This window comes from Seriola dumerili, unplaced genomic scaffold, assembly GCF_002260705.1.
Source record: "Seriola dumerili isolate Sdu_G_001 unplaced genomic scaffold, Sdu_1.0 BDQW01000398.1, whole genome shotgun sequence".
Lineage (NCBI taxonomy): Eukaryota > Metazoa > Chordata > Actinopteri > Carangiformes > Carangidae > Seriola > Seriola dumerili.
This window is the reverse complement of record NW_019174653.1, coordinates 480279-504273: the sequence shown is the minus strand read 5'-3', so window position 1 is coordinate 504273 and position 23995 is coordinate 480279. Positions and strand designations below refer to the sequence as shown.

General features: G+C 42.1%; 1 protein-coding gene across 1 annotated transcript in view; it reads left to right on the top strand.

Moving 5' to 3' along the window:
- Positions 1 to 23629, top strand: part of nfkb1 (nuclear factor kappa B subunit 1) — a 29774-nt gene extending 6145 nt beyond the window's left edge. Inside the window, 24 exon segments of the mRNA XM_022761336.1 lie at positions 1281 to 1321; positions 2619 to 2717; positions 11845 to 11996; positions 12108 to 12271; positions 12565 to 12723; positions 14700 to 14804; positions 16412 to 16503; positions 16797 to 16935; positions 17186 to 17335; positions 17470 to 17580; positions 18515 to 18670; positions 18760 to 18866; positions 18868 to 18889; positions 19299 to 19333; positions 19336 to 19413; positions 20231 to 20429; positions 20550 to 20719; positions 20844 to 20946; positions 21043 to 21182; positions 21713 to 21782; positions 22285 to 22448; positions 22527 to 22659; positions 22748 to 22782; positions 22784 to 23629. Coding sequence (XP_022617057.1) covers positions 1281 to 1321; positions 2619 to 2717; positions 11845 to 11996; positions 12108 to 12271; positions 12565 to 12723; positions 14700 to 14804; positions 16412 to 16503; positions 16797 to 16935; positions 17186 to 17335; positions 17470 to 17580; positions 18515 to 18670; positions 18760 to 18866; positions 18868 to 18889; positions 19299 to 19333; positions 19336 to 19413; positions 20231 to 20429; positions 20550 to 20719; positions 20844 to 20946; positions 21043 to 21182; positions 21713 to 21782; positions 22285 to 22448; positions 22527 to 22659; positions 22748 to 22782; positions 22784 to 22981 — 2822 coding nt within the window. The 3' untranslated portion in view covers positions 22982 to 23629.
- The last annotated feature ends 366 nt before the right edge of the window (positions 23630 to 23995 follow it).

Below are 23995 nucleotides of genomic sequence, written 5' to 3'. Positions count from 1 at the left end.
TCTCTTTGTAGTTGTTTTTGTCTCTTCCCGGTTGTTTTGTCTCTTTGTAGTTCTTTTTGTCTCTTCCTGGTTGTTTTTGTCTCTTTGTTGTTGTTTTTGTCTCTTTGTAGTTGTTTTTGTCTCTTCCTGGTTGTTTTGTCTCTTTGTAGTTGTTTTTGTCTCTTTGTGGTTGTTTTTGTCTCTTCCTGGTTGTTTTGTCTCTTTGTAGTTGTTTTTGTCTCTTCCTGGTTGTTTTTGTCTCTTCCTGGTTGTTTTTGTCTCTTCCTGGTTGTTTTTGTCTCTTCCTGGTTGTTGTTTGTCTCTTTGTAGTCGTTTGTCTGTGGTCAGGGACAGAGTGGGAATAAAAACCTCCCTGGTCTTTGGACTCAGACTAGTCCACCACACCATCACACTCAGGCCGTGTCACACTAGAACCATGTTGTAAACAGGATAAATTCATTCTGATGATTTGTAGAACATTAAACTTTCTGTATAAGTTAAGTTCTGTAGATCTCAGCTGATCACAGACTTTGACGACTGTAATTAGCTCATTAGAATTTGCTGCGGACCATCCTATGAAAAAGATGTCGACCTCTGACCCTCCACACACCTGCTGCTGCTCACCTGAGACTCAGTTTCATGTGTCTCATGGTTGGACAGGCTGAGGAGGAGTCAGTGAGTGAGACAGGTGAGGGAGGAAGTGGCTGTAGCAGTCAGGAGGCAGGATGCTGCTGTCAGAGCTAACAGAGTGTTACCATAAGGCAGGGTTTACCACAGTGAACTGGGTTAATGTGTCATGTGGGTTAATGTGTCATGTGATCTGCGTTTGAATCTCGTTTCATTGTTTGTGCACATACAAACTCTCTGTGAATCCTCCTGTTTCAGACGGACTTCCGCTTGTGTGTCTGTGTCCAGTGTAGTTTAGCCTAGCTTAGCACAAACACTGGAAACAAGGGGAAACTGCTAGCCTACCTCCATCAGAAGAGAAAAACCTTTGAACAACATCTCCATTTAATCGCTAAGTTTCCATCAGATTCACCTCATTCTCTCCTGAGGATGAACCTCCATTTGAACTCTGTGACTGCTCAGGCTGTAAGAACAGATGGTTTATAACATGTCAGTAGCATGTCACCCTCGTATTATAGAACATACTGATGTAACTGATTGATCAGTCAGGGAAGATATTGGCGATTTATTTTCTGGCGATTTAGCTAATTGATTACTGGTCTGATAGTTTCAGCCGTACGATGCGTTTAATGACTCTAACGGCTCCGACTGACTCTGTGTGTCTGTGGTTTCAGCAGACGGACCGTTCCTGCAGATCCTGGAGCAGCCGAAGCAGGTAAAACTCACCTGTCCTCCACCTGTCCTCTGTCTTATGTAGGAACTGACGGAGATGTGAATAATCATAAGAAAAGAAATAATTTACCTTATTGTCATCCCTGAATGACAATATGTCCTGATGAAGACTTATAAGATACAACTCATGACATATTACATGTGATATATATATAACACATATTTATGATGAAGATTAAATATTCATTAACAGCTTCTCGGAGCCTGCAGTGATTTACTGGAAAACAACAAAACGTCACAGAAGCTGAGCTGCAGAATATTTCTTCTTTCTGCTTATAACTGAAATCACTGATTGATTATTGGTTGATTTTCTGTTCAGCTGTAGTTTAGTGATCAGATTCAGTCACAGCTGGTTCTGCTGCTGCTGCTGAACTGAATTTGAACACTGAGCTCAATAACAGTGATATTTCCCTCAGCTCTTCTTCAGTTAATCACCTCAGACGCCTCAGCAGGAGAGGTGGAAACTGAGTCACACTCCCTTCATTAGGCAGACACGTCTCTGAAGTCGGTTTCATTTTCCATCACAGTAGAAAGTCAGAGCCGCAGGTGATGAGGAGAAGCTGGTTTCACTCGCTCTTCCTCGTCCTGTTTCACAGAGAAGAGCAGAACAACCTGCAGCAGCAGACAGGGATGTTCACTCTGATTTAATTTCATCAGCACAGTCAGTGTGACCTGAGGAAGTCACTCTCCTGCATCAGGTATGCAGCTACAGAGGTTCTGCCACAGGACCATGATCCACATCAGACCTCAGAGTCCACCATGATCCACATTAAAGGGACAGTTCAGGTTTTCTGATGTGGGGGTGAGTGAGGTCGTCATATATAGTTGTTAGTAGATGATGATGATGAGTACGCTCCCAGTTAGGAAAGCCAACCGGCAGCACCTGCAGAGTGATGAGCTGCTGTGGGCGGAGCCTCCAGAAAATACCTGTTTTAGACACTTTTAAAGACGCCCACTGAAACAATCCAACATCTGTTTAAATGAAGCTTCATGTAGAAGATTTTCATCTTTATTTTCCTGTGAAAACAGCTCTTTCCTTTGGCACTACATTTTTTTAACCACAGAACTACCTTTTTCCTACGCACAAGCGACTGTATCACGCCTCAGCTGACCTGTGGCTGCGGCGTGATACGTAGTGCTTCTGTGGTGAGCAGGACACACTGAAATAAATAAGAAGCTGAAGTGACCTGCAGGAGCAGACATTACCTCAGGCTTCACCTCTACAACACAACATTCTGACGAAGACTCACTTCATCACACTGTGTCTCTGTCTCCTCCAGCGTGGCTTCAGGTTCAGATACGGGTGTGAAGGTCCGTCTCATGGCGGTCTGCCAGGAGCGTCCAGTGAGAAGAACAGGAAGACCTACCCCACCGTCAAGGTAACACTTCCTGTTTCCCTCTCATCAGCACTGTGTGTGTGTGTGTGTGTGTGTGTGTGTGTGTGTGTGTGTGTGTGTGTGTGTGTGTGTGTGTGTGTGTGTGTGTGTGTGTGTGTGTGTGTGTGTGTGTGTTACTGAACTGTGAGGCTCTAACTGCAGATTCAGATCAGATGTGGACCAGGTGAATGATTCACCTGGTTGGTGTTGAAGTGGACTGACGACAGTCTGACAGTCAAACCTCATTCCTGTGTGAAGTGATGAGGCTGAAAATAACATCCAGGAAATGATGAAAACCATTTGGTGCACTAAGAGGAATGAGAGCAGTGAACAGAGCTTGGTGGACTTCAGGAAATAAGTAGGAAATAAACCCTGAACAACAGTGGGCTTTTCTTATTGTCGTGTCTGCAGACTGTTTGTGTCAGAGCTCAGACACATTAAAGACGTGAAGGAAACATCGGTTCACTATGACTTCAGTCAGGTTAGAACTAAAGCTGTAGGAACGTATTTATCAAACTACTACGAGTAAAACTTTGGACTTTTTTCTGCTAGTGCTACATAGCTAACGTTAGCATTAGCAGCTGTTTACGCACCAGTCTAGAAGAAACATTCAAATTTCATTCCTTTACTCACCAACAGCTGTCTCCAGAGGTGGAAACAAACACCAATGTTAACTCTCTTCTTCTACTGAAGTTAGCATGCTAACCAGCTAGCCCTGGCCCATCTTGTCACTTTCCGCTGGCGACCGTAGCTGCTCAAAAGGACGTATTATAACCTCTTGTATTATAAAAACAAAGATGGCTGAAGCTCCTGTCAAGCAACAATCACACCACCTGCGCCTGAAGAAAACACGTTCAGCAACAGAGAAAAAATCATTCACTTTTTATAATTGTTAATTAAATAAGTTGCTAAATAACTAATATTTGAATATTTGACAGGATGTTCCACCAGTTTTAGTTTTTTAGACAATTATCAGCTGCAAACAAACAGAATAAATGTCACATTGATTCATAGTCTCTGTTGAACATCTTCACTGTTGAACATCTTCACTGTTGAACATCTCTCTGCTCTTGAACATCTTCACTGTTGAACATCTTCACTGTTGAACATCTCTCTGCTCTTGAACGAACTCTCTTATGATCTGACTCGGAAAAACTGATAATTCTACATGAAAAACTTCTGGATAAACTGTGGGATTTTTTTAAAGAATGTGCAGTGATGTATAGTGAATCTATATCTGTGATCAGTCATGTGATCAGTCATGTGATCAGTCATGTGATCAGTTGAGAGTTGCCTGCAGGTTTGATCAGGGTACTGGTTCAGCAGGGGAAGGTGAGAAGTGAGGTGTTCAGTGTTCAGGTAGGGAGGGAGGTTACCACAGGTCACTTCCTGGTTGGTGTGGTGTCTGAGACGGTCACAGTTGAACAGCAGCTCGTGTTTCCTGTCGTTGTTTCTGTTGATGTTCAATTTGGAGTCTGGAGCTCCCACATGTTCTGACCAAACCAGGGGAGATGGGAAATCCCCAGATTCCTGCTGCAGTCTGACTCTACTCTACTGAGTCTGAACTGACTTCACTTCTCTCAGAACAAAATCTGATCAATGTGAATCCAGATTACAGACACGTCCCAACAGATGTTGATCCTGTCATATCCTATTAATTATCCAGAAAGAGGGAATTCGTCTTTATTTTGTTCTCAAGTAAAAAGAGGAGACGCAAGATCAAGTTTCTCTTCATTCACTCACTGGACGAGCTTTTTAAGTTCGAAGTTACACCTGGAAGCTTTTAGGTGGACGATGGTCAAACATTCAACTGGTGTCAAACATCTGGATTTTTTTGGACGTGGTGGAGAGAATGAGCAGAGCTGGAGCAGGTGGAGCTGCTCTGAAGAAAATATTTATTATTTATACTGTGTATATATCTGACTCTATCTCCTGACACTGACTGACTGCAGATATATGTATAGAATTTAATATCCTATTTATATTTTAGACACATGTTCATCCTGATGGTCGTTACATCTAATAATCAAACCAAATATTTATTATAATATAATTTAATTCAAGTTATTTCAGGGACTTTCCAGAAAAAGAAAAGTTCCTTGTAAGGAGGAAAAATTGGGGAAATTCTCCATTTATTTATTATTTTGTTGAACTTGTAACGTTTCTTCTAGACCTGTCAGTAAACAGCTGTTGACGCTAATGCTAGCTATGTTGCGACAGCAAAACTTACATACAGCTCCTTTAACAGACTTGATATGAATTTTAAACAAAAAGTAAAACTGTTCTTGGTGTTTAGTGTCGGTGACTCACCTGGATGAAATTAAAAAGTTTAACATTTCTGGATAAAGAAATAAAAGTTTACTTTGATGTGGTGAAGATAATGAGCCATTTAAATTATGTTGATTTAAATACTGAGATGTATTTAAGGTGGGTGTTTTCTGTAATGGATGAGATGACGTCACCAGACCAGTGTGTCTGTGTTTGGTCTCTGGGTTTTGTGTGTGTGTGTTGTTGTTGGGGTGTTTGTGTGTGGTAGAGCGGGAAATCCCCTGCTGATGAACAATGAGGACGATGACATGTCTGTCTCACCAATGTCTTTATCAGAAATATATGAGATCTAGTTTTTTAACTGATAAATCATCCCTCAAATTCATAATTCACTCCCATGATTCACCTCTGTTGTTCTTCATACGTCTTCTGCTTTAATCTGCAGCCACTCACTTCTACCAAGTTCTTGAAACGGACTTTCTCTGAGCTGATGATGTTTATAAAACTTTATTTTACATCTGTAATCTACAAAAAAATCTTTCCTGGAGTGAAATTTGTAATTTGATACTAAATATTGTGAAAATAGGAACTTCTCTAAAAGAAGCGCTCGGTGTAAGACATTCATTCATTTATTATCAGAATCTTTACTCTTCCTAGACCTGATTAAATCTGTAACTGACCCCTGTTGACCTCACTGTAAGACATGTAGCATTATGAACAGTCAAGTTACTGAAGCCTTACCTTTACCTTTAGCAGCTCGTAGCTCTGCTCAGCTGTGTCTCCGTCTCGGGCTTTAAGAGTGACCACTCCACTGACTCTGTTGTCTGAGGCTGAAGCCCTGACAGCACCAGGAGCTCCAGGTTCTGGTCTTGTTGGACCTCTCTGACATGGTGAACCCACACATTCTTCTGTCTGTCCTCTCTGACCTGGACATCCAGAGCAAAGGGCTTTCTTGGTTTGGATCCTCTCTGCATCTCCTTCAGTGTGTCATGACAAGGACAAACATTCTTACCCCGTCCTCACTGGAGTGCCCCAGGGATCAGTGCTGGGACCCCTCCTCTTTGTAACAACTCTCACATGTCCTCTCATATCACCGCTATGTAGACGACACTCAATTCTAACGGTGGTTCCCCCAGACAACCTCACCGTCTCTGAGCAGATCTCAGTTAAGACTGAACTCTTAGTCATCCTGGCCAATCAGTCTCTTCATCATGGTGTCAACATGAACATCTCCTCTTCATCTCTGACCCCAACAAAGGTCAAAAAACCTGGTGTCATGTTTAATGACCATGTCTTGTCCGTCTCCTGGTCATGTCTCTTTACTCTAAACAACATCAGAAACATCAGGTCTGACCTGACTCGGTCCTCCACCAGGTCCTGGTCCAGACCCTGGTTCTGTCTCACCTCCCTTCTCACACAGTCCAGGAGCAGCAGCTCGTCTGGTCTCTGATCACATGTCACTCTGTCATCGACCTCCACGCCCTCCTGAATCAGATTCAGTCTCAAATGATTTAGCTTCCTGACGAAACTGTGTTGGGACGACTCAGACTGTGACAGAGGACGTCAGTCGGGTGGGTGGTCCTTTATTCTGACCAAGGACACATATTGGTTCACACTGTTAATAGACTGTGGTCTCATGTGGTCCTCCACCTCTGAATATGGTCTGAGGGATCGGATCTCAAATGCGTCCTCAATGTGTCTTGCGTGCGTTCATACCTGAACTTAGAGCGGACCACCTGTGATCAGGTCACCTGAGATGGATGCTGATACCAGGTCTGATCAGGACCTTTGACTCAGCTGTAGCTCTCAAACACTATGTCACCATGTCTCACTGAAGTTTGCTTTAAAGTTCGTCCGTGTGGAGAAGATTTTTGACTTTCACAAAGCCGTGTGGAGAAGAACGTGATTCATTTCTGATGAATGTTGCTGAATTTCTTAATTTAGAGATATTATTATTATTATTATTATTATTATTATCATTAGAGGAAGTTTTTGTGGTTGATCTGACACTTTTCCCTGATGATGTAGAAACAGATGTGTCCAGATGTAAATCTTTTTCTGCCACTGAGATGATGTAGAAACTGTAGGAGGAGGTTTCATGGTTTCATGGTTCACATCAGAAGATTCTGCAGAAATGAGTCTGAGTTTTTAGGTAAAGACGCTTGAAAAGTCTCTGCTGGTCCAGACCTGTCCAGGTTTATACCACACACACACACACACACACACACACACACCTCCCCTGTGTTTCATGTCTGTTGGGAATTTCCTCCTCATAAACACCCACATGCGATTACAAGGAAGTGGAGTTGCGTCACAAACAGTTTGGTTTCAGGACGGAGATCAAAGCTCGACATCCAGAGGTGTAAGATCTGAGTCTGCGCTCGCTCTGACACCTTTAACCCTTTTGTAGTCATATGACACACAACTTTGTGCTGCTCAGAGCTACAGAGATACAGAGCTGCAGAGCTAATCTATTAGCTAACAGGAAAAGCAGCTGGAAAAAGCAAATGGAAAATGAACAGTGAATTCAGGAATGTTTTCCCATTTTTAAAATGTCTTTTCAAATAGTTTTTCAGATTCTATTATTTATTCATGAATTAATACATAAATTTATAAATGTTTATTTAATGGGTTTTATGCTGTTCTTGTAAATCAACATTTTTAAATCTGAGGTATTTATTGATGGATTAATCGTTCATTCATAAATTCTTTTTTAAAATTCCTATTTTTATTGTCTATCAAAATGTGAAATTAAGGAAAAGCTTTATTACTTTTATTATTTATTTGTTCAGGTTAATTGAAATCTCATTTTCAAGAGAGACCTGACTGTTCATCCAAAACATGAAACAGTCCAAAAGGAATTTACAGTTTAAATAACAAACAATATTTTTTTACCATTTTTGTTACTGTTAACTTCTTTTGCACAAATGTATTACTTGAAAAATCTGTACACAGTACTCAGTCATTGAGTCTCGCTGTATACTTCCCTCCTGTTTGAAATAAAAAGATTAAAAAATAAAAAACAATTTAAAAAAATTAAATTACATAGTAATAAAAATAAAATTTAAAACATAATATCTCAAGATTATAAAACAGTCTCATCAGTTCTCCTGTGACGTCCCTGTTTCTCCATGAAGGGAGAGATTCAGCTGATTATTAAAACTATATTATTCATATTCTTATTATCAACATACAGTTGAATTCAGCATCAAAGAAAAGTGACAGTGTTTGTGTTTGTTTGTTTCTTTAAAAAACTCAGTTCATCTCTTTGTCAGTTTCCCTCAGTCCAAGACGTCTTCACGTCTTCACGTCTTCACGTCTTCACGTCTTCTCATTTTCTCATTTTCTCATTTTCTCATTTTCTCATTTTCTCATTTTCTCATTTTCTCATTTTCTCATTTTCTCATTTTCTTGTCTTCTTGTCTTCTTGTCTTCTCGTCTTTCATGTCTTCTCTGACCATCAGTTGAAACAAGATTCTTTCATGTTCGATGGAGAAAATAAATCAAATCCAAAGCTAATGTTTGAAAAAAGACTGAACCATATCAGAATAAAGTAATTACCTGTTTGTGGACTAATTGTTTTAATGATGAAGCACCAGGACTAAACCTGAGAGGAGACCGAGTCAGTGAGTCTGCAGCAGGAGGGCGAGGTCGTCGGTTTGTTTGAGTTGTCAGTTTCATGTGTTTCTGTTCCTGTTGTCACATGTTGGAAGTTAAAAAAAAAAGAAAAAAAAGTGTGAAATTTGATCAGGGCTCATGAGGCAGACGTTACCACGCTGCTGAGCTGCAGATTAAATCATCAGTTCATGGTGACTGAACAAAAGGACCGGCTACTGACAGCAGCTCCGCCCACACCTCCACCTGATCTGGACCCTGAGTCACGGTGTGTGTGTTTAATAAGAGAACAGCTCAGCTGTGTTTGTTAATAAGACGTTAATTAGTTATTTAGTTAATCAGCTTCATAGTTTGAGTTACTTTTAAAAGCAGCTCAGGTTTAAAAACAGACTTTTATATTGAAGGGACGAGGAGGCGGACAGGATGTAACAGTGGAGACAGAAACAGCAGATCGACACCAGCTAGAAACTGAGCGGAGTGATTCTTCTCATGTCATTTTTGATTATGATTTTGTCTTTCAACGATTATTAAAACAAGATAAACAGATAAAACCATTATCAAACCCCCCCCCTACAAAAACCACCCCACATCCTCTTCCTGGTTATATACTGAACATATGTTTAGTAGTTTTCAGTAAGTTGTGAAAGTACATTAATATATATTTAGATATTATATATTACTATTTCTTTCCATTTATTTGTTTTATTTGTTTTTCCATTGAATTGAATTTAAAGTTGAAGAACATTTAAAGTTCAGTAATGCTGGTGTTTCCAAAGTCAGTGAGTGATCCTGTTCAATAATCCTGATCAATATTGATCAAAATAATCCTGATTATGATTTTTGCCATAATCTATGAACCAGCTGACAGATCTGGACTGACACTGTGTTAATGTGTTCACATGTTTCAGTTCTGATCAGTTGATCAATAAATCAAACTGTCTGAGGTTTAGACAAACAAAGTCCTCGTCAGTCAGTGATGTCATCGTGTTATTCCACCTCACCTGTTCACACCTCAGAGCCTGTTCAGGATCAGTCCGTTTGATACCAACACCTTGTGTTGCAGACAGATATTTATTGTGAAGGTGTTTGAGTCAGGAAACCGACGCTCGCCGTGTTTCTAGGAACTCGTCTGATGGAGCGACTCAATTGGCCGACAGCACCGGGAAGAGGAAGTGGGCTCGAGTTTATTTACTGCTGCAGCTGCAACGTTCCTGCAGGCAAATACCTGCAGTGACACACACACAGAGCAGAAACATTTCCTTTATGTAAATCAGCTCAGTAACAGTGAAATTAAACGATCAGATAACCTACCTTTAAATAAAGGTTGTACATGTGTAGAAAATATATATTTTATCTTTTAAAGATTGTTTCTGCTCTTATGTTAAACTGTGACCGTGGAGAGAGGGAGGGGGAGGGGATGACTCAGGGGAAAAAGGCAGATTATGAACGATCCTTTTTAGTCTAAAAGTCTGTATCTGAAAATATTCAGATTTGATCCCAGATCAGTGATTTCATCAGAACACAAAGTCAATTTGGAAAAAACCTGAAATAAATTTAGTTAAATTCACTGAATCAAAGGTTTGAAATCTAAAGTCTCTTTTTTTTCTATCAAGTACACACTAATTATTGTCTTTAACAGTATTTGATCAGCTTGTCTAAGATCAATATCTTCCTTTAATGTCTACAGTAATAAGTCATGTTATTATTGCAGAGGGAGATATGACTCATTTTCTTTGACTGAGACTCATGACACTTGAAAAAATGATTTTAACTGATTTTAGTTTATAATTATAAACATTACAAATCGATAATCGATAATGAGGAAATCATATATTCAATATATAAGAATTACAGAGCAGGAAAGGAAGTGATTTAGTCCTCTCCTTATTTAGACAAAGAATTTACTCATTACATACACAACAACCTGGTGTGTCTGTTGTGTAGTTGTGTAGTGTTGTTGTGTAGTTGTGTTGTTGTGTTGTTGTGTAGTTGTGTTGTGTAGTTGTTGTGTTGTTGTGTAGTGTTGTTGTGTAGTTGTGTAGTTGTGTAGTTGTGTAGTGTTGTTGTGTTGTTGTGTAGTTGTGTAGTTGTGTAGTTGTGTAGTGTTGTTGTGTTGTTGTGTAGTTGTGTAGTTGTGTTGTTGTGTTGTTGTGTAGTGTTGTTGTGTAGTTGTGTAGTTGTGTTGTGTAGTTGTGTTGTGTAGTTGTGTTGTGTAGTTGTGTTGTTGTGTAGTGTTGTTGTGTTGTTGTGTAGTTGTGTTGTGTAGTTGTGTTGTGTAGTTGTGTAGTTGTGTTGTGTAGTTGTGTAGTTTTGTAGTGTTGTTGTGTAGTTGTGTAGTTGTGTAGTTGTGTTGTTGTGTTGTTGTGTAGTGTTGTTGTGTAGTTTTGTAGTGTTGTTGTGTAGTTGTGTAGTTGTGTAGTGTTGTAGTGTAGTTGTGTAGTTGTGTAGTTGTGTAGTGTTGTTGTGTTGTTGTGTAGTTGTGTAGTGTTGTTGTGTTGTTGTGTAGTTGTGTAGTTTTGTAGTGTAGTTGTGTTGTTGTGTAGTGTTGTTGTGTAGTTGTGTAGTTGTGTAGTTGTGTAGTTGTGTAGTGTTGTTGTGTAGTTGTGTAGTTGTGTTGTGTAGTTGTGTAGTGTAGTTGTGTTGTGTAGTTGTGTAGTTTTGTTGTGTTGTTGTGTAGTTGTGTAGTTGTGTAGTTGTGTTGTTGTGTTGTTGTGTAGTGTTGTTGTGTAGTTTTGTAGTGTTGTTGTGTAGTTGTGTAGTTGTGTAGTTTTGTAGTGTTGTTGTGTAGTTGTGTAGTTGTGTAGTGTTGTTGTGTTGTTGTGTAGTTGTGTAGTGTTGTTGTGTTGTTGTGTAGTTGTGTAGTTTTGTAGTGTAGTTGTGTTGTTGTGTAGTGTTGTTGTGTAGTTGTGTAGTTGTGTAGTTGTGTAGTTGTGTAGTGTTGTTGTGTAGTTGTGTAGTTGTGTTGTGTAGTTGTGTAGTGTAGTTGTGTAGTTGTGTAGTTGTGTAGTGTTGTTGTGTAATTTATTCCTGATATTGATCACATTAAGATTAATGACAGTCGATCAACAGGAGAACCATTTATCAGTGTTAAGAGAAACTTTATCTCCAGGAACCTGATGATGGATCAGCAGGTTAATCAATAATAGAGACTTCAGGTTCTGAACCCCCTGAACCCTGATTTGGATCCTGACTGGACCCAGGACCTGGTTTAACTCCAGTGTGGTGGTGGTCTTTACTGTTGTTTCAGATCTGTAACTACCAGGGTCCGGCCCGGGTGGTGGTCCAGCTCGTGACGGCGTTGACCCAGTTCCCTCAGCTGCACGCTCACAGTCTGGTGGGAAAACAGTGTGACAAAGGGATCTGCATCGCAGACCTGCAGCCCAAAGACTCCAGCATCAGGTCTGCACACACACACGCACACACACACACACACACACACACACACACACACACACACACACACACACACACACACACTCACACTAACAGATGTGTCTTTGCTCCTGTCAGTTTCCCGAACCTGGGGATCCTCCACGTGACGAAGAAGAACGTGGCGAAGACTCTGGAGGAGAGGATGATGGAGGCCGTGAGGATGGGCTACAACTGTGGCGTCTGTATCCACCCAGATATCGACGGCCTGCAGGCCGAGGTCCGAGTCCCCCGAGACCTCCACGGTCAGTCCTGCTCAGTGTGTGTCTGTGAGGAGACATCTTTTTTATTTGTTGTGGACATTTTTAGACAAGGACGTTTGAGGAAAGTGAGGAAGCAGAAGATACTTTTCCAGTTTTACTTTAAAACTGGAGGTTTCTGTAAAGTTGAGGACGTTTCTTTTTTTAGATTCAAGCTTCAGGTTAAAGGTTAAAGAGTGAATCAGATATTTGTTGTCAGTGTATCTGTAGATTCAGGATCCTGTGTGTTACATGAATTAAAGTGTGTGTTGTTGTTGTTGTTGTTGTTGTTGTTGCAGAACACCAGCGCAGTGTGATCAGCAGCGCCGCGTCTCTCCAGTCGAAGGACATGGACCTCAGCGTGGTGCGGCTCATGTTCACGGCGTTTCTCCCCGACAGTGATGGAGGATTCTCCAGACGCCTGGAGCCCGTGGTGTCTGAGCCCATCTACGACAGCAGTGAGCACACACACACACACACACACACACACACACACACACACACACAACCTCTGTGTCCCTGCACCACAGACCTGTCAGACCTGGAGGTGATGATGATGGTGATGATAGATAGATAGATAGATAGATAGATAGATAGATAGATAGATAGATAGATACTTAAATTCATGTGTCCATTAGCTTATTGTAGATAATAATAAAAACAGTTAATAATAAATAAACAATAATAATTAGATTAGTCCACTGTCTTTGGCTGAGGTGTTGTACAAACAAAGGATCTCCTGAACCTCTCTGTCCTGCAGGAATGATGCTCTGTATCTGACATTATCGAGCTCTGTCCATCCTCATGTCTTCATATCTTCATGTCTTCATATCCTCATGTCTTCATATCTTCAAGTCTTCATGTCCTCATGTCTTCATATCTTCATGTCTTCATATCTTCATGTCATGTCCTCCTGTCCTCATATCTTCATGTCATGTCCTCATGTGTTCATGTCTTCATGTCTTCATATCTTCATGTCATGTCCTCATGTGTTCATGTGTTCATGTCCTCCTGTCCTCGTCTCTCTCTGTCTCTGTGGTGAAGTCTTGTCAGGCTGCCTGGTTTCATTTCCCTCTTCCTGCTCTGGTTTCTGCAAACGGCAGCTTCCTCTCAGAGGACTGACTTCATCACTGCAGGAGCAGATCTGCATTTTCACTTTACCAACAACAACACACACACACACACACACACACACACACACACACACACACACAGAAAACAGAAAGCAGAAAGCTCCTGCACAAGGTGAATCACCTGAACGTGTCTCAGTCCTCAGACTTTTCACCAGGAAAGATTCACAGTCATTTTCATTTCCCTTACGTCTGGAGGTTGAACTGAGCTCAGCACAGATTCTGTCTTGGAAGAAAACACCTGGAACACCTGGATTTATTCTTCTACATCCAGATGTTCCAGTCAGATCTGTGACATCAGCAGGCTGTGCTCCTGAATGGCCTTTATATCTTCCACTGTCGATTATCACATCACTGGTTCATCTGATCAGACCATCAGACAGATGCAGCTGATTCAGGAGCTGCTGCTGCTTCTGACTAAAACTACGAGCAGAGCACATGTTACTGCAGCTCTCAGGTCTTTACTGACCTCCAGTCAGATACAGAGTTCACTACAAAGTTTAATTGTTGTCTATATGTCACTAAATGGTCTGGGATCTAAATATATTTCAGAAATGTTCCCTGTATATGAGCCAGAAAGCTCTCAGATCTGCAGGAGCTGCTCAGTCGGTGGAGCCCAGAGCTAAAACTAAACAGGGTGATGTCTGTCTGCCATTATACTGCCCCCTGCTGGAACCAGCTGCTGGAACCAGCTGCTGGAACCAGCTGCTGGAACCAGCTGCTGGAACCCGTTCTCCCAGTGCAGATCAAATCTGCCCAAACTGTAACTGGCTTTAAAAAGAAGCTTCATCTAAATTTTAATCTTGCACTTTGATAAGATATTATCTGCTTTATAATCTGTGTTTTTATATTGTTTTTATAAAAACACAGTTTCCTTTTTGTGCTTTTTACTTCTGATTTTATGCGTCTTTTATTTCTGTCGAGCACACTAATGATGTGTGTGATAATGTGCTGTACAAATACATTTGCCTTGAAGTGACTGTTTACTGTTGTAGATGCACCAATGTTGAATCTCAGGGCAGATGATGAAAACAATAATTAAGATTTATTCATCGTACAAATGCAGAACAGTGCCAACATTTAGAGGGAAACACCAAGAACAGAAGAAAGTTAGTTTTTAATAATCTCAGCTTTTTTATTTAAGACTAATTAATGTCACATCCTCGGCCTCACAGACACATTACTGGACATGATTGTCTTCCTTCATCAGAACAGTAATGAACCAGTCTGACTGTAGAGGGGAGGAGGGGGGAGCAGGTTGTTGTTGGATCTGAATCTGAACCTCCGTCTGTTTCCTCCCTCAGAGGCTCCCAACGCCTCCAACCTGAAGATCGTGAGGATGGACCGAACCGCCGGCTGTGTGACCGGAGGGGAGGAGGTCTACCTGCTCTGTGACAAAGTCCAGAAAGGTAGAGTTGGGCAGTATCAGTCATCAAGTAGTGGGGGGGGAGGGGGGGGGGCCTTGACTAAAGATTAAGCTGTGATCTCATGAAGTCCATTCTTCTTCTCTGTGGAAAGTGATGAAAATCTGCGAGAGCTTTTTCACTTCATGTCAGCTCGGACATCAGCGGTCTCCACTGTGAGGTGGGGGGGTGGGGGGGTGGGGGGGGTCATCAGCCGACAGCTCCACCTGCTGGACGGTTGTTGTCAGCATGTTCCTGGTCAGTGTGTTAGTTAACATCCACAGGCTGAATCATCAGCAGCTTGTTGACCGACAGAGTTGGACTGAACGTCAGTCATCAGGCTTTACCTGACGACTCAGGAACTGAACTGAGTCTGATCCTGTTCACACGCTGAACCTCAGCAGCTGGAGGAGCAGTGAAAGGTCAAAGGTTAAACTAAACATGACTTTAGATTTGTTTTAGTTAATGATCCTCATCAGTGTCAGGGTCCAGGACTCAGATCCAGACCTGTTCAAGACCTGTCACCTCACACAGGCTGTAAACAAAGACCTTTAGACCTTCAGACCTTTAGACCTTCAGACCTTCAGACCTTCAGACCTTCAGACCTTCAGACCTTCAGACCTTTAGACCTTCAGACCTTCAGACCTTCAGACCTTCAGACCTTCAGACCTTTAGACCTTCAGACCTTCAGACCTTCAGACCTCCAGACCTTCAGACCTTTAGGTGTTCAGTGGCGTCTGATGCTCGGTGTAAGAAGTTGAAGACGTTCAGTTTATTCTCAGACATGAACCACATCATCATGTCTGTGAAGATGGAACCAGCAAATCTTTTGCTTAGAATATGACTAAATTGATGAATCCGTCATCAGAATATTTATCAGCCAATAGATTGATTGATTAATAAACCAATCATTGCAGCTCTCTTGGTGAAATAACTCATGTAAAGAGGAACTTCAAAGACCAGCTGTGTTTCTTTAGACTCTGGCTGTTTTTCTGAAGCTTTATTTAAAGGCACTGAAGTGGATCCAGATCCAGATCCAGATCCAGATCTGCAGCTGTGACTCTCAACAGTTTTCCTGGCTGGAGCAGTTTTCAGGTTTTGTTCTATTGGAGGAAGTCCAGCTCCAGGAAATCCCCCTCCTGATATGTAAATCCCTCAGGAGGAAAAGACAACGATGATTTTGTTCTTCCTGCTTCTTCTTCTTTGTTTTGAAGCTGCCGGCAGAGAGCCAGCAGCTGGTCTGAGCCTGGACCACAGTGCCAGATCCACGTGGTCTGGCTCTGGATTAGGAGCAACAGAGTCTTACAGGGAACGTTGCAGAAACCTGAACACTCTCACCCTTGGCAGTTGGTCCATATACCTATAATTTATTTATTTATATTTATCATTTCCATTTTATACTTGTGGGATTTCTGTGTTTTTTTGTTTTTGTATTTTTATGTTAATTCAGTTGCGATGACGGTTTAATGTCCCTCTGGGTCTTAATTAAGTCATGTATCTATGTAAGTGCAGCAGCTCTGTGACTCTGAGCACATCTGTCCATGAACATCTGGACGAGTCAGAGCAGATGTCATCAGACCTGTTGATAACAGTGCGTGTGCGTGTGTGTGTAGATGATATCCAGGTCCGGTTCTATGAGGAAGACGACTCAGGGCTGACCTGGGAGGCTCTGGGAGATTTCTCTCCCACAGACGTCCACAGACAGGTGAGTGAAGAGGCTGCAGTGTCACTGTTTATACCTGAGTATACCTGAGTATACCTGAGTCACAGCGTCAGAGACAAAGTGTAATCCGCTGCTCCAGACTGACAGATGCAGCTGTGGTGGAAGAAACAGCAGCTGTTGTAGTTCAGATATTAGAAGAACAAGTAGCTGCAGTTCCGTCCTGCTTCATGTATGCCTCTTACTCTGACCACATGTACATATGTGCTGTGGTATCATCAGTAGCAAGAGCAGCAGCAGGTGAAGCGTTTCCATGGTAACGTGTTCTCTGCCGTCAGTTCGCCATCGTCTTCAAGACTCCAAAGTATCGAGACCAGAACCTGCAGAAGCCGACGTCCGTGTTCGTGCAGCTAAAGAGGAAGTCTGACAATGAGACCAGCGAGCCCAAACCCTTCACCTACCACCCTCAGATCATAGGTGGGTCAGGTAGCTCCGCCCACACACACAGGTGACAGGTGGTACTGAGGAACTAGGTGGTGGATAAACTGTATGTGCTGCTGTTCCTATTGTTAAACTCTAAATTTAGTAACATCAGCTTCTACTAGTTCAGTTTATTTTCTCTGTCAGGGACATAAAAACATGAACGTCACACAGAGACGAGCTGTTTGACCAGGTCAGGACGCTCACCTGTGAACGAGCTCTTACACCTGTACCTGTGTGTGTTCAGACAAGGAGGAGGTGCAGAGGAAGAGGCAGAAGACGCTGCCCAACTTCCAGGACTTCAGCGGTCATGGAGGAGGAGGAGGAGGTCTGTACCGAGGAGGAGGAGGTCCAGCAGCAGGAGGTGGTCCTGGCTCTGCAGGAGGAGGAGGAGGAGGTAAAGTCAGCAGGGGTTATTACACACCTGGAGAAGCAGGTGTCAGACCAGGAACACTGAAGGAACACTGTGTGTCATGTTGGAAAAACTATTGAGACTGATGGTGGTGAAGGTGCGTTTGATTTGTCCACCAGGTTACTTCCAGGGTTTTACTACCTATAATTATGGAGGAGGAGGAGGAGGAGGAGGAGGAGGAGGAGGAGGAGGAGGAGGAGGAGGAGGAGGAGGAGGAGGCATCAAACATGGTGAGAAATGACAAAACAATTGGTCTCATTCACCAACAATTCTTAAGAAGAAATTTCATCTTAAAACCCACTTACGCACTTTTTATGAAGATTCTGAAATTCAGCAGTGTTTTCTTATTTAGGATTTGTTCTTAGGTGAGAACAGAATCTACGCACACTCAAGAGCTCTCTTACTCACATTTGATAGCTGACATGTTTGGGCAAAATAAGCGGTTATTGTGTTTTCTTCAGTTCTACAGTTATATAATATTATGTTATTTAAATTACAATAATATTTTTGTCATTTATAATATTTTTTTAAAATAACTTTTGTTATTTTACAAAGCATTATGGTCTTAAAGGACACTTCAGAACTACTAAAGGTCGTTTGCGTTTTGATTCCGGTGCCCTGTGTTTAGTCTTTACTTTCCCTCACGGTATCTTCGTGACTTCTGTCTGTGTCGGCACACGACCCTTCAGTCTCAGGCCCTTCTGAGGCCATTTTCGGGCATTACCTATGCTAATTAGGACCAACTGGCACACGCTCTCAATTTATGAGGAGAGTGCCATTAGTCAATCTAAGAACACAGGTGCGCACAATTCTGTGGTTTTAGAACACGTTCATGAATCTGACGTAGAGTTTTCTTAAGAACCTTCTGAAGAACAACTTAAGAAAGAATTTAAGAAAATACTCGAGAAGATATTGGTGAATGAGGCCCAATGTTCAGTTTTAATTAAGTTCAGTCCACATTAAACAAACTGGATCCTCAGCAATAAATATGGTTGTAGAAATAAAACTGAGCAGCAGCAGGTTTCAGACTCTGTTCACAGATGTGAACTGATGCTTATATATATATAAAAATATAATTTATATATATATATATATGAACTGATACAGATAATTAAAATGAAAGGTTTTAGGTAAAAGAAACTCAAAGTGAGGGTTGTCTTAAAGCCTCTCAGGACGACGCAGCAGACGATGACGGAAGCGACCCAGACGATGACTCAGGGTCCGGGGCTGTGCTGCAGGATTCAGCCCAGACAACAGGCACTGATGTCACAGAGAAGACTGAGGAGGGAGGGGTCAGTGTAGATCCAGAACCAGACACAGGTACAGATCCAGTTCTGACATTATACAGACACTGACCCTGCTGCAGGGGATTTATCCTGTGTGTGTGTGTGTGTGTGTGTGTGATGCAGGTGAGCTGTCATCTCAAGTGACCAGAAGGCAGCTGGAGGCTCTCTTTCAGTACTCTGTAACAGGTGATTCAGCGTACCTGCTAGTTCCACAGCGCCCCCTGATGACTGCACAGGACGAGGATGGAGACACGTCAGTACACACGGAGAGAACAGAGGACACAAGCCTTACCATACTATAACTTTAATGCTTACTATACTGACTTATTTTATGCCTTACTATACTATGACTTTTTTAGAAATTATTATACTAAGACTTTTCTTTATCATACTACACTAAGACTTCTTCATGACTTACTATACTATGACTTTTTATTACATACTCTAGTTGGAGAACACATACAGAGAACACACAGTGAACACACGGAGAACAGAGAACAAACATTGCAGCCTTTAATGGTCTTAAGGACTTTTATATAGACAGAACTCAATACTTAATAGAAAATAATTTTAGTTTGTTTTTATATCACAGATCAACGTTCCATCATTTAACATGTATATCAGTGTTGTGACTCTTCATGCTCTCTCCTCCCTCCTCTCAGTGGGCTCCACCTGGCGGTTCTCCACAGCCAGCAGGAGGCGCTGAAGAGTCTGACGCAGGTCGTCTCTGCTCTGCCTGGAGAGGAAGTGCTTAACATGAGGAACCACCTGTATCAGGTAACATCACACCTGAAACTCCAATGTTAGATAGCATTAACCAGCAAGCTAACCCTGGCTTCTGTCTTCTGTAGGCTAACAGTCAGGTTGCTAGCAGGAGTTAATATAAAATGGTGGATATATCAAAGTATGAGTTTAATTTCTGTCAGAAAAATCCCATGAAAATGTGACCATGAATACTATGACTTTATTTTCATTTATATGACATATTTGTCCCTATATCAAGAGTGCTGTTACCATATGTGTCACTTATAGAGGATATATTACTATGACATATATACATCCTCTGGATACGTGAAGATATAAGTTCATAACTTATATGAAATACTTAAAATACAGTAAACTGCAACTTTTTTTAAAACAACATGCTTATTATACTTATTTATATTTAAATTATATATGGTTGTATATGATTTTCTTAATAATTTCTTATTAAATTTAAATTTAACATCTATCTTTCATATTTACATATATAATATGAATATATACTGACAGGCTTTGGGATGGATATAAGTATATATACAGTATATATATAAGTATAAGTAACATGTATAATATAAACAGACATACTAAAATACATGTTTCTATTATCTAGAAATATATGTCAATGTATGATTTTGTTCCAATTTATAACAAGTTTCACATGTAATTTTTACATATATATACACACACACACATATATGTGTGTATATGATTTTACTTCATATGTGAATATATTTCATATATGGAAATTCAACACACTTACATATATTATTGCATATGGGCAGATCATTTACCTGCCCAGAGCTGAACGTATACTGTCTGTGACTCCTCCCAGACTCCTTTGCACCTGGCAGTGATCACCCAGCAAAAGGAGGCAGTGGAGGCGCTGCTGTTGGCCGGAGCTGACCCAACTCTGACAGATCGTCATGGCAACACAGCGCTCCACCTGGCGTCCCAGCAGGAAGGAGGGATGGTCCAGTTTCTACTACAACACAGAGACATGAGAGGACTGCTGGAGCACAGTAACACAGCAGGTACTCACACACACACACACACACACACACACACACACACACACACACACACACACACACACACACAGGAAAATCGAATGTTTGATGATTTGTCTCCTTGTCTGTTTCCATGGTTACTAGGTCTGTGTGCTATCCACCTGGCGGTCCTGACCAATCAGCTGTCCTCTCTCAGGGAGCTCCTGGAGGGCGGGGCCAATGTGGAGGCTCAGGAACGCAGCTGTGGACGGACCGCCCTCCACCTCGCCACGGAAACTGACAATGTGTCGCTGGCCGGCTGCCTGCTGCTGGAGGTCAGCTGACTGACTGTCCAATCAGAGTGAAGCATACGGATTATTGACACCTTTAGTTGACGCCCACACGGAGACAAATGTAACTGTGTGTGTGTGTGTGTGTGTGTGATGTTTCTGTCATCAGGGAAACGCCAAGGTGGATTGCTGCACCTTTAATGGCTCCACCCCCCTCCACATCGCTGCAGGGAGGGGCTCCCTCAAACTGACCGCTCTGCTGATGGCTGCAGGTAGGAAACACACACACACACACACACACACACACACACACACACACACACACACACACACACACACACGTGTAACACCGTCTCCTCCTGTCTCAGGTGCAGACCCTCATAAAGAAAACTTTGAGCCGCTGTTCTTCAGAGAGGACGAGTGCTGCGACGGAGAGAGGGAGGATGAGGAGGAAGACGAAGGCTATGTCCCAGGAACCACTCCGCTCAACATGGCCGCCACCTCACAGGTGCACAGCTTCACACCTTGTGTCAGACTCTGACAAAAACAGACCTGAAGTGTTTACCTGCTTGTTTAGTTTCATTTGACTTTGAAACATAAAATATTACAAATATTAATATTTATTATACTTCTCTGTATGTTTTTGGAGCCTGACTGATGAAAACGGGTGAATATAAATCTGTTTATTAAAACGTTTATTTTTAAAATGTTAATGGATGTGTTCCTATAAATCCTTTGTTTTATTGTTTTTATACTTGATGCTTCATACAAGAAAGTAAAAGGTCCAGCAGCAGGTCATAACGTCTCACCTGGCTGCAGTGATGTACAGGAGTGCTGCAGGACCCTGTGACATCACAGCTGGGTGTGGTCACAGTCAAACATTCTTACACAGATTTAACTCAGTTCACAGTCATGTTGGACTGTAACAGCGGCGTTAACATGTTGACCACTGGGGGGCAGAACAGGTGAACTCAGGTTTTCAGAACACAGAAGAAGAAAAAACAAACAGCAGCTGATGATGGTGAGTCTGTGTTTCAGGTGCTGGAGCTTCTGAATGGTAAAGAGTACGAACCAAAGTCTCCGCCCACAGCCTTCAGCCCCCCGCAAGGTGAGCTCTTCTTCATCCTCCTCTTCATCATCCATGTTCTGTTCTGCTGCGACCTCTGTGTGAGGTCGACTGGAAAACATCAGACTTAAAGTCCTGAACTGATGTTTTATTCTATTCAACTTTTAGAATTTAACACTTTGATCTTCACTGAAAAAAGAATCAGCCAAACTTTATGTGTATAGCACTTTTTTTACAGGTTAGTGTAGTTCAAAGAGCTTCAGCCACAATGAGAAACAAAAGATCTAAAAAGAAAAAATTAATAATAAAAGAATAGATTAAATAGAATAAAATACAATTTAGAACATAATGACAATATAATAAGTAAATAAAATAAAGTCTAATGACTAAGAACCATATTTAATGAAAAGCCAGGCTGAAGAGGAATGTTTGAGTTTATGATTAAAATTCAAAATAAAAGTCAGAAATATAAAAGAGAAAATAAACAAGCCTGATTCTGACTCTGTGTGTGTGTGTGTGTGTGTGTGTGTGTGTGTGTGTGTAGGCGACCTGGCGAGTCTGGTTGTGGAGGTGAAGCAGGACATGTGTCGCGCTCTGGAGAGTGAAGGATGCTGGGAAAATCTGGCTCACAGTCTGGGTCTCGGGATCCTCAACACAGCCTTCAGACTGAGCCCCTCCCCCGCCAAGACACTGCTGGACAGCTATGAGGTAACACACACACACACAGACACACCTAGTGACCCTGACCTCCCTCGTCCCCTTTGACCCCTGGTCTCTGTCCTGCAGGTATCAGGTGGGACGGTCAGCGAGCTGCTGGCTGGTCTCAGGTCAGTGGGCGACTGCAGAGCGCTGAGTGTCCTGGAGGAGGCGCTGTGTCGCTCCGACGCCATTGACATGCCGACGACCAACGAGACGACCGGTGAGCTGATCACGTGACTGTTTCTACCTGTTGAGTTTCTAGCTGTCGCTGTGACGACCAGTCAGTCAGCTGTGGTCTCTCTCTGCAGGCGAGTCCCTCTGTGCTCCGGTTCAGGATCTGAAGGTGGACGTTCGGATCGACAGCGGGGTCTGCGACAGCGGGGTGGAGCTTTCCACAGCGTAACGACCTGATGGCTCCGCCTCCAGCTAACCTCAACAGAGGAAGCACAATTCATCCATCCATCACCCTTCATCCCACCACCATCAGCATCCCTCCATCAGGACGTGTGCCCTCCAGAGGACGCGTCGTCTCTTCTTCATGAGTTTTTAACAGTTTTAACTGATGAGAGAAAAACGAGTTTGAAACGTGTGTAGACAAAGTCACAGACGAACACCGTGTGTCACACGACGCTCCAGCTGTTCAACCAAAGAACGCACATCTGGCTCCAGCTCAACCTCCTGAATCTACTGACGTCACCTAGTAGACAAACTGGTCTGTGGTCCTGGTCCTGGATCAGATTTAGATTCTGAAGCTTGTTTGTGTTGAGACGGGGGGGGGGGGGGGCTATTCACACAGAAATGATTGTAAACAGGTAAATTCACCATAGAGGAGGTTCAGACTGTTTCTAAGGTTTTAATATGGAAACTTTATATTAATTCAAACATCTGGAACTTTCCTTTAAGTGTTTGTGTTCGTGACTTTTATCTATTTAGTGTTTTTAAATTTTAAGGCCCAGTTTCATGAATCTGCTCGTCTGACTCAGAGACGGGAAACCAAAAGAGAAATTTTACATTACCCAAGGCATTGTGGGACATGTAGTCGAGAGCTGTGAGGCGTTTGTGTGTTCCTGTGTGAATCTGAAGCTTGTTTCTTGTCCAGCAGATGATATTTATGTCTCCACCCAGCACTGTGGGTTCATCACTCTGAACTGCTCTGTGGTTGTTTTTTTAAATAAAACTTGTTTTTTATATTTTTGACTGAGACCTTCATTAAAATGTCTGTTTTAATCACTGAGACTTTAATGAACCAAGTTACTGAATATTTCTGTTTTTATCTTCATGTTTGTCCACGTCACTGAGCAGCTGGAGGTTAGAGCCTATTTTTACTGATGGTGAAGATGAGACTTTATTGATCCACAGCGACATATTTATGAGTTTTTCTGTCTGAAGAAAAAAAACTTTTCTAACGAGTGAAACATAAAAAATAAAGTTAAAAGTAAATGTTTTGAGCTGCAGCAGAACTGATGAAAACATGAGGACCCCCCCGAACCGCAGTGAGTGACGACCCAAGAGCTGACACTGAACTGCAGAGGTGCATTAGAGGCGCGAGTCTCTTC